The 12,009-nt window shown below is 41.2% G+C and overlaps 1 protein-coding gene across 1 annotated transcript in view; it reads right to left on the reverse strand.

Moving 5' to 3' along the window:
• Positions 1-5,688, reverse strand: part of LOC115209582 (zinc finger CCCH-type with G patch domain-containing protein) — a 231,482-nt gene extending 225,794 nt beyond the window's left edge. The window contains exon 1 of the mRNA XM_029778020.2: positions 5,494-5,688. Coding sequence (XP_029633880.1) covers positions 5,494-5,688 — 195 coding nt within the window. The remainder of the gene's footprint in view (positions 1-5,493) is intronic.
• Between the last annotated feature and the right edge of the window lie 6,321 nt (positions 5,689-12,009).

Genomic DNA, 12,009 nt, shown 5'->3' on the forward strand with positions numbered 1-12,009 from the left:
CCTCTTCTCCCCCTCCCCTTCCCCCCTCTTCTCCTCACTACATCAACACACGACTTTACACATCACATCATATATGATGTGCCATACTAATACATACACCAACTAATACATACTAATACGTACTAATACATACTAATACATACACCAACCCTATACATACACACGTCCAGACCCCTCATACGCACTTATACTCTCTCATACACACACAACACACTTATACATACTAATACGTACTAATACATACTAATACATACTAATACATACACCAACCCCATACATACGCACGTCCAGACCTATCCTACGCACTAATACTCTCTCATACACACACACACACACACACACCCTTATACATACTAATACATACTAATACATACACCAACCCTATACATACACACGTCCAGACCCCTCCTACGCACTAATAGCTGGTCATTCAACCCTATTATCAACCCTATTATCTCCCCTTATTTCGCTCTCGCGTCTCATGTTTGATCTTTGACCTCTGGCCGAAATCAGATCGCCATGTTGATTCGTTAGTTACTGCACGCATTTTTTTTCTCTCTGTGTATCTTTCTTTTGAAGAGCGTAGGCTCGAAACGTTAAAGACTTGTTTTATTTATATTTCCTGAGCGCCATACTAATACAATTGTTTGTTTGTTTGTTTTCCACCTGCCTTCGTCTTTTGTCTATTTTCATAAAGCTTCCCATTATATATTATGCGCTCACGTGGTCTCACTTTCATCCTATATTCTACCAATACCACTATCAACACTTACCTCTACCTTGGATTTTCTTTACCTCTTGGATACTTACCATTGGCTGCACCTCTCTTTCGCGGATCAAAGTGACTTTGCATTGATGTGAAATCCTTAAAAATATACCACGCGACGTCTACACATTTCTCACCTTGAACTTTCAACCTTGAACTTGTTCGCATAAACTCCCGTTTGTTGTATTTTTATTTTCTCATATATTACCAGTTTTTTTTACATTCATTTCATGCTTTCACATTTTCCTGCATTTTTGTTCTCCTTTCCGTCTTTCTTCCCTCCCTCTCTGGATGTCCATACTCTGTTTCCTCTGCCTGCACCCCCCTTTTTTGCCTCCCCCTCTCTCTGCTTCCCTTCTTTCTTCCTTTTTCCGTTTGCCCCGCCTCTTTCTGCCCCTATCGCTTACTTATCTAGTTTTTTCATACGATTATTATTTTTTTTTTTTTTTGAACGATTGTTTTTTCCCCTTTTTTCGCTATCCTTTTTTCTTTTTTTCATACGATAATTTTTTGTTTTTTGTTTTTTTTGTTTTTTCGAACGTTTGTTTTTTTTTTCCGCTATCCCATCATGCGGATCCTAGGTCCTACCTCCTCACCCTCCATCACTGTTTGAAGGATCATCTCCGTTCTCTTCCTGTATATTGCCTTCAGCCGTCCGTTAATCTCTCTCTACTTCTTTTTAAAAAAACCCACTTCTCTACCATGTCTCTTTCCTAAGCCGCTGCCTACATCACCGACTCATCCCTAAAGGTTTCCGCTCCACTTCCACCCTGCTCTCCACTCGGATTCTTCCATCTTACCCATACTCCCACCACATCTTACCGCCTTATGCGGGCCACCATTCGCCTCCAATCTCTCCAAACTACATGCCATCAACCGCCTTCTTCTTCCTCCTGCTTTCTCCACATTCTTCTCCTCTCTGCCGCCTCTCTATGCTCCAAACACGCTACGCTTCATTATCCATTTGAATCAACTCTTCATCAATTTCTTTCTGATACCAAACTTCGTAAACTCCAATCACTCTTCCATTCCACCACCCTACCCGACGCCCACTACCCAACTCCTCCACCACCCTTCTCCCCTCCCGATAAGCTCCATCCACCACCCACCTAACCCCACTTCCCTCCCTACAACCCCTTCTCCCCTCCCTCCGATAGGCTCCATCCACCTACACCTACCCCTACTGCCCCCCCCCACCACCCCCACACACCTCTCCATCCCTCACCCTCAGACCTCCACGAGACCTACCCACCCCTCCTACTTCTATTCCACCCACCCCTTCTCCACTTCCGTCTGTTGTTACCATTCCTTCCCGATCTTCCCCTCTCTGCGGCTGAACGCTCCGTCCTTGGTAGGGGTCTGCGTTTCATCCCCCTCACTCCATCCTGTAAGGAATTCCAGACGCGAGTTGATGTCCACAGCTTTGTGCGCCATGTCCGGTTGGGTGCGCATTACCACGACTCGCCACCCACACCCAACGAAGAGGACTGCTTCACTGGCCTGGGCCGCCGACCATCCCCGTGGACGCCTGCCCCTGGCCAGATCCTAGCAGTGGATCTTTTCGCGGGCGTTGTCAGCGTGCATTGGAGCGGTTCAACTTCTCCAGGCGCCAACGCCGCCTCAACATCCCCCCGGCTGAGCTCTTGGCTCTTCGTTCCCTCCAACGGCGCGCTGACATTATCATCAAACCGCTGACAAGGGTGGAGCTGTAGTGGTGTGGCGCGCGGACCTCTATAGGGCCGAGGCTTTCCGCCAACTCAATGACACCTCCTTCTATTCCCCTCTGCCCTCTAACCCCACACGTAGCTACCAACAGACGGTATCCTCTACTGTCTGCGACCTCATCTCGTCCTCCGTCTCCCCCGCACCGCATCTAACCTAATTGTGCGAACCCCACGTACCCCCACCATTTACTTCCTCCCCAAAATCCACAAACCCAACAACCCTGGCCGCCCCATCGTCTCTCTCCGCCTGTAACTGCCCCACGGAGCTCATCTCAAATACATACCTCGACCGTGTCCTTGCCCCCCTAGTGGCATCTCTTCCCTCCCACATCCACAATACCAACCATGCTCTCGCGCTTTTCAACTCTTTCTCCTTTCCCCCCGGCTCCTCCAAAATCCTTTTTACTATGGACATCCAAAGCCTCTATACTGTTATCCCTCAACCACGAAGGACTGCAGGCCCTTCGACACTTTCGTGACTTGACCTCCGCTCTAACCCTGTACCTGACACCTCCACACTCATTCGTCTGGCCGAACTTGTCCTTACTCTGAACTGCTTCTCGTTCGCGGGCGAGTTCTACCATCAGATCTCGGGAGTGGCCATGGGAACGCGAATGGGCCCCAACTATGCGAACCTGTTCGTTGGCTATGTTGAGGCCCAAATATTCTCTAATTTCACTGGTCCCACTCCTGAACTATATGGTCGTTACATTGACGACATTATCGGTGCCACCTCACTCTCCCGTGAACATCTAGATTCCTTCCTCTCTTTCGTCCAATCTTTCCATCCAGCCCTCCACTTCACTTCCACTATCTCCAACACCTCTGTCTCCTTCCTCGACATTTCGGTTAGCATTCTTCACTCCACTCTTACCACCTCCATTCACTACAAACACACAGACTCACACTCCTACCTCAACTTCTCTTCCTCCCCCCAGAAACACACCAAGCTTCCATCCCCTATTCCCAATTCCTCCGTCTACGTAGGCTCTGTAGTGACGACCATGACTTTGAGACTCAGTCTCAACGTATGGCTCACCACTTCACCCTACGTGGATACCCCCTCACCACTATCCACACCGCCCTTGCCAGAGCACGGTCCGTGGACCGTGTATCTGCTCTCTCTCCCCGAACCCGCCCTGTAGTCTCCCGCCTCCCTTTTCCCCTCACTTACCACCCCACGACCCTACGTCTCCAACGCACCATTCTTCGAGCTTTCCGTCATCTCCAGTCCGACCCGTCCACTTCAACCTCTTCCCTAACCGACCCCTCCCCTCTTTCAAACGAGCCCACAACCTTCGAGACCTTTTGGTCCATAGCTCCTTCCCTGACCCTACCTCCCAACCCGGCTCGTTCCCTGCTCCCGCCCACGTTGCCGCACTTGCCCTTACCTCTCCAACACCACCCGCCTCACTAGCACCCACCATCGACCCTATCGCATCATCCACTCTTCACCTGCACCTCCAGCAATATTATCTATTGCGTCTCTTGCTCTCTCTGCAATTCCTTGTACATCGGACAAACGGGACGCCGCTGGCTGACCGGTTCGCGGAACACCTTCGTGACATCCACCTTGCGAATGACACACCGGCCTCACGCCATTTCCGCTCCACCGGTCACTCCTTGCAACACCTATCTGTGTTCGGTTTGTCCTTACACAGAGGCCATCCGGATTCCCGTTTGCGCCGTGAACAGGAATTAATCTTCTCTCTTCGCTCTTATACGCCATTTGGTCTCAACTCTCCCCCCTCCTCATCTAACCCCCCTCTCCCCCTCCTCACCTATCCTCCCCCCGACCCCTACTTCTTCAGTCCTTCATCCTTTCACCCCTACTCCCTTCCCTTCTTCCCTCTTTCTCCCTCCTCCTTCCCTCTGCTCCCCTCCTTCTCTCTCCCCCTCTCCCTCTTTCCTCCTTACCCCCCCTCCTCCTCCCCTTTCCTCTCTCTCCTCTTCCCCCCTCTCCTCCCCCCTCTTCTCCCCTTCCCCCTCTTCTCCTCACTACACCACACGACTTTACACATCACATCATATATGATGTGCCATACTAATACATACACCAACTAATACATACTAATACGTACTAATACATACTAATACATACTAATACATACACCAACCCTACATACACACGTCCAGACCCCTCATACGCACTTATACTCTCTCATACACACACACACACACATTTACATACTAATACGTACTAATACATACTAATACATACTAATACATACACCAAACCCATACATACGCACGTCCAGACCTATCCTACACTAATACTCCCTCTACACACACACACCCCCTTATACATACTAATACATACTAATACATACACCAACCCTATACATACACACGTCCAGACCCCTCCTACGCACTAATAGCTGGTCATTCAACCCTATTATCAACCCTATTATCTCCCCTTATTTCGCTCTCGCGTCTCATGTTTGATCTTGACCTCTGGCCGAAATCAGATCGCCATGTTGATTCGTTAGTTACTGCACGCATTTTTTTTCTCTCCTTCTTCTGTGTATCTTTCTGTGAAGAGCGTAGGCTCGAAACATTAAAGACTTGTTTTATTTATATTTCCTGAGCGCGCCATACTATACAATTGTTTGTTTGTTTTTCCACCTGCCTTCGTCTTTTGTCTATTTTCATAAAGCTTCCCGTTATATATATATATATATATATATACATATATATGACAGGCTTCTTTCAGTTTCCGTCTGCCAAATCCACTCACAAGGCATTGGTTGGCCCTGGGCTACAGCAGAAGACACTTGCCCAAGATGCCACGCAGTGGGACTGAACCTGGAACCATGTGGTTGGTTAGCAAGCTACTTACCACACAGCCACTCCTGTGCCATGTTTATCCCAAACTTGTTTGACTAAGACAATGATTAGTCTAGAAGTGCTTGTAATGTTGACAGACACTACCCCTCTTTCCCTAACTAACTGATTAACAAATTAGAAAACATTAAAAATAAATTCATCAATAAAACTCATCACCTTAAATGCTTCATATTCAGCATCTAAATCCACATCTTTGGAAGTCTGTGTCTGATTCACATGGGTATCTGAAGAAAATGCAGTGCTTGTCACAGGTGATGGTGACTTCTCCACAGATGTAGATTCCAAATGCCTCAGGATTTGACTCTTTCTCAAGGCTAGCAACTCTCTGAAAGAATAATCTAGAAATAGCATTTCAAAAGAAAACAAGGAAAAAAGACTGAGAAAACACATTCAAGAAATAATTATTCTTTACAACCTCTCAGTTGTGTTGACCTTTGATAGAGAGGCATTTTGTTTGATTTGCTGATTTAAAACTGTTGGTCCTGATTTCATAGACAGTAAGAAGTGATGAACATATTGAGACAATAAAGGAACCTCTATGTACTCCTAAGCTATGATAAACAACAGCCAAATCTTCCTCAAATTATACCCTACTAAAGTGGAATAACATAGTTGAGGGACTTGGGATGTCTGAAATGCCTTTGTTTTTTGATGTATGTTTGCTCAATCAAGTCCTTCTACTGACCCACTAAACATTGCTGAGATTGTTGTTAGTAATGATGTTAGTGGTGAGGGTGGAGAGTTAGTGGTGATTTGTAGTGGCCATGTGGTCATGGTAAATTAGTAGTCATAGTGGTGTTGGTAGTTGCCAAGAAGTACTGCTAGTCAGGTGGTGTTGGTGATGGATCAAGAGTATACTGTTCCTGGTGATGGTGGTTGTCAAGGAGTACTTCAGGTCAAAGACTACTCATATGAGATAAAAAAAAAAAACCCCAATAGCTTCCAGTCCAACACAGCTAATTCACTTGGCCTTAATGTATTACTGATATGATCCAGTGAAACACACATCAATACATCCCGAATGCTTAACAACCCCTCCGTTTCCACTCAACCTCACCCCCAATTTGAATAATTCTGTTCATTCCTGATTTGTATATATAATATTAACTGACACAAAGCTACAAATTTTGGAGTAGGACATAGTCCATTAAAGATGAAAAGCAAAGCTAACGTTGTCAGAATTTAAACCCAGAACATAAAGAGCCCTAACTAAGTACTACAAGGTATTTTAGTTTATTATAAGGTGGCAAGCTGGCAGAAACGTTAGCACGCAGGGTGAAATGTGTAGCCGTATTTCGTCTGCCATTACGTTCTGAGTTCAAATTCCGCCGAGGTCGACTTTGCCTTTCATCCTTTCGGGGTCGATAAATTAAGTACCAGTTGCGCACTGGGTCAATATAATCGACTTAATCCGTTTGTCTGTTCTTGTTTGTCCTCTCTGTGTTTAGCCCCTTGTGGGTAGTAAAGAAATAGGTATTTTAGTTTATTTGCCCTAATACTAATTTATTACAAAATATTGATTTACACAAAACTTTCAGTTTATAAGTAGAGCAAATAAGATTGTATACCATTTATAGTAATTTAGCAACAAAAGTGAAGAAAAACAGATACAACTGCAAAATGAAACCATGTCAGTGACCTGGAGTTGTGTAATATTTATTTATTTACTGTTATGTATTTGATCAAACAAACATAGGTCAGCAACTGACTTCATCATGGTAAGTTTTATGAACTCTACCAATCCTAAGAAAATAAATGGACAAATTGACAAAGATAGAAATTGAACCATCAAACAACAGTTTCTATTGCTTCAAAGTGATTTGAGGGCAAAAATATGTTACAATCTATAATGAATACCGTATCTACCAAAAGGTTTACCGTTCTGCAATGTAACAAGGATAAGAAACCTTGTGAATCTTTTCTTCTCCAAGATACTGGCAATGGTCAGAAACAAGAGATATGAAGTTTAAGTGAAATTAAATGTCTCAGGAGTGGCTGTGTGGTAAGTAGCTTGCTAACCAACCACATGGTTCCGGGTTCAGTCCCACTGCGTGGCATCTTGGGCAAGTGTCTTCTGCTATAGCCCCGAGCCAACCAATGCCTTGTGAGAGGATTTGGTAGATGGAAACTGAAAGAAGCCTGTTGTATATATGTATATATATATGTGTGTATGTGTGTGTGTGTGTGTTTGTGTGTTTATCCCCCTAGCATTGCTTGACAACCGATGCTGGTGTTTTTACGTCCCTGTCACTTAGCGGTTCGGCAAAAGAGACCAATAGAATAAGTACTGGGCTTACAAAGAATAAGTCCCGGGGTCGATTTGCTCAACTAAAGGTGGTGCTCCAGCATGGCCACAGTCAAATGGCTGAAACAAGTAAAAGAGTAAAGAGTAAGAGTAACTGAGAATTGAACCTGCAAGTTTTATCATATTGGAAAGCTTACATGCCAAATGAACCATCTGTTTTTTCCTAGCAAATATATGTACACCAACACCCTATATTAAGTTCATATAAAGCTGTATCTGCTTTCCATTTCTTATATTTTTCTACTCCTCTAAACTTAATTAATTTATGTTGCTTCCCACTAAATCCCATTTAATGTACCTATCTTCCTATTCTAATCCTTCTCCACACCTTCATCTCACTGAAACTACCTTCCACCTATTACACCTCCAATTAGAAATCTTCAACAGTTCAAACTGAACATCAACCACACCTAATTGTCTGTATGCACCAGTCATGGATGACCAAACTAAAAACAGCCATGAGCATCTACTCCAACATTTTATACACAAAAACAAATAGGCGCAGGAGTGGCTGTGTGGTAAGTAGCTTGTTTACCAACCACATGGTTCCGGGTTCAGTCCCACTGCGCGGCACCTTGGGCAAGTGTCTTCTACTATAGCCTCGGGCCGACCAAAGCCTTGTGAGTGGATTTGGTAGACGGAAACTGAAAAGAAGCCCGTCGTATATATGTATATATATATGCGTGTGTGTGTTTATGTGTCTGTGTTTGTCCCCCTAGCATTGCTTGACAACCAATGCTGGTGTGTTTATGTCCCTGTTACTTAGCGGTTCGGCAAAAAGAGACCGATAGAATAAGTACTGGGCTTACAAAGAATAAGTCCCGGGGTCGAGTTGCTCAACTAAAGGCGGTGCTCCAGCATGGCCGCAGTCAAATGACTGAAACAAGTAAAAGAGTAAAAGAGTAAAGAGTAAAAAAAAAAATCAAAGCAACCACAAAGATAAAAACTGATACAAACCTTCAGTTAGTTTTATAACTTCTTCCAAATCAGTTTTCAGTTTCAACAGATCGTCATTGGGACCTGAAGCTTGTAATGCTGATTCCACTTGTGTTAACTACAATGAAACAATAATAATAATAATCTTTCTGCAATGGACACAAGGCCTGACATTTTGGTGGAGTGAGTAAATCAATACTATCAAACACAGTACTCGACTGGTACTTATTTTATCAACCCCTATTCTTCTACTCTATTTTTTAAAAAGACAAACACACTGTAGCTATTATTAACTGTTTTTTATGTGTTAGCACCCCCAACCACCAAGACCCTCTGAAGAAGCCTAGAGGCACATTCATTATCCAAGCCTTACCTCCTCGTCCCTACATAACACTGAAGAGATGGAGATAACCTGGAAGATTTCGTTACCTCTTGGCAGATACAGCCGTAAGAAACTAGCCCTACATACCCATTCGGTTTCACTAACAATCTGTTCATCCACCTCATCCCAGTTCTTCCTGGGTCTACCTCTTCCAAAGTTTCCCTCAACCGTTAGGGTGTGGCACTTTTTCACACAGCTATCCTCATCCATTCTCGCCACATGACCATACCAGCACAGTCATCTCTCTTGCACACCACATACATATATATATCTATCATATATACATATATATATATATATATCATATATATATATATATATCATATATACATATATAAAATCAAACACCAATTTAAATAAAAAGATAAGTAAAAACAGGAAATTAGATGCTACTACCAGTAGGAATATTAATTTATATAATAAAGGTAGTGAGGCAACTGAGCGGATTATGCCACCCTCTAATGATAAGAAAATTACTGATAATATAGCCATACCTAATAATCAAGTCATGATTTGGGGAGGCGTTGAAAGAGGTCTGAAAATAAGGATTTGATCTGGTATAACATTCCCTTCAACTGCACCATATCCATAAACATATATAAAAAATTTATGGCAATTTTAGAAAAATACTTCCCTGGTTTCCATAGATATAATAGAATGTTTTCCCGTAAGACAGTTAGAATCTCATATTCTACCCTCCCCAATATAGGTAGCATCATAGCCAGGTTAAATAGAAAGAATATAAAATCAGCAAGGGGGGGGTTAATAATAATATTATTGTCAACACTAGTTTAAACCCCTACAATGAGAATAATATTAAAGATCATGTAGGAATTAGAAACAACAATACTAACACATCTAATATGTACGATATGGACTGTAACTCTGAGGTTTATACTAGCACAGGGATTACTGACACAATGCCTGCTGATGCTGAGATGAATTTGAATGATACTACTGTTGGAGGAAGTATAAATAACAGAAATAAAAATAACACACACAACAGTAGTAGTAAGAATAATAATAATAGTGATCAATAATATTAATAGTAGTAATGCTCCTGGTTGCAATTGTAGAGTTAAATCCCACTGTCCATTATTAGGCCGATGTCTAATCCAAAATGTAATGTATAATTGTACAATCATATCTGAGGTTGATAACTTTATATATATAGGATGTTCAATAAATATGAAAAAACATATCAATAACCATTTTTCATCTTTTAGACTCAAACATAAAGCCAATTGTACATCCTTATCTAGCAAGATTTGGGAAATGGAGGAAAGCACAGCCTTATAGAGATAGTCAATATGGGTGTGAGCTGTGCTCTATGGAAACTTATGAGATTTTTAAGTATAGGGACAAGAACAAACTGATTAATAATAGATTAGACCTAAGGGTATCATGTGTGCATAGCATCACCCATACATTTTAAGTATTTTTGAGATTAACGATTATAAGTGCCATATTTGAACTTTGATGGTAAAAATTAATTTTGGTATCATATCTGTTGTAAACTTACTGTCTAGTATTAAATATAATAAAATCATGGGATATTATATGCATTGCATGTTGTATATCATGCATTGCATGATATTATATTCATTGCATATTATAAGCTATATGTTATGGTATGTGGTGTGCTATATGTAATTACTTTCTCATGATAACTCCTACCTAGTTAGTCTGACTTCATCATATTTTTGGTGATTAAACTATTTTTTTCCTTTCTATGATGTTCTACCCTACTGATCATATTATGTATATTTGTAATGGCTTTTATGCAAGTAAGTCTCCTAATTATATAACCACTAGAAACTATAAAATCATATAAGTAACAGCACCTGTAACATTGCAACTTATAAAATCTCTTCGGTCTGAATACCTGTAATTGCTCTCACTAGGCCCATACCTACTTCCTACTTTTTTCGGGTTACCTTTATCTCTTCCCTACCTCAAATTTTAATCCCCTGTCTCTTTAAATGTAGGTTGTATGTATTTCTTATTATTTCCTATAAATTCTTATTATTTTGCTTTCTTATTTTGATATCCTTACCTATTAACCTCTTATCTTTATATATAAAAGTGAGGTTGTGTGCTGTCTGTCTCCTACGATTTAGATTCCTAACTACTCCCACATTTTGCGGTGCAGTTTAACCAAAACCGGGTATCTTATAGTCGTGATTCATATCGAGCCCTTCTGGGTATTAGCACGCGTCTACGATGAGTCTACGATTTAAAAAAAAATTTACCATCTTTTTTTCCCATTTTTAATGCATTTTTGGCATATATAAGGGAAGTAACTCTCTAAAAATTTATTATTAAATCTCAGAACGTAAAAGGCTACAGTACCCCCCCCCCCTTTGTGGTGAGCCATATTGAGATGGCTATTATACTTTACATCTCTAAAAATGCTTATATAGTTATTTCCCTTACAAACCCGAGCAACGCCAGGCGATACTGCTAGTTCCTTATAAGTTGTTACTGTTCTTAAATAGAGATTTTTCAGCTACTTAGGTCTATGTCAGATGGTTATACGATATCCATATAAACATATATTTGTATATGAGTATATATCCATATATGCGCATAACCTATTAACCTCTTATCCCTTATAAATTGTTATTTTTCTTGTTCATAAATAGATACTTTTCAGTTACTTAAGTCTATGCGGGAGGGTTATATTATATCCATATAAATGTATATTTGTGTGTGCATGTGTGCACATATATAAACATGTGTACGTATCTGTACACATCTTATTTGTTTCTGATTCTTGGCTTATAATTAATATATATATATAGCATGTTTATCTTCCAGAAGTAAATGCCTTGAGCAGTCTTTATAGAAACCACCTAATAAGTAATTAAAGACATGAATGAACATTAAACTGATTCTATGTAATCTTTCCTTTTTAATGTTTATAATTGATATAGACACTCATTTTATCTATTTTGGTTATGATATAATTTTTGAAACTCTTAAATTTTATTTTTATACAACATAAGAATATTGTTTATAAATAAATCACCCATAGTACCCCAAGATA

Source organism: Octopus sinensis, linkage group LG3 (assembly GCF_006345805.1).
Source record: "Octopus sinensis linkage group LG3, ASM634580v1, whole genome shotgun sequence".
In the NCBI taxonomy this organism is placed as follows: Eukaryota; Metazoa; Mollusca; class Cephalopoda; order Octopoda; family Octopodidae; genus Octopus; species Octopus sinensis.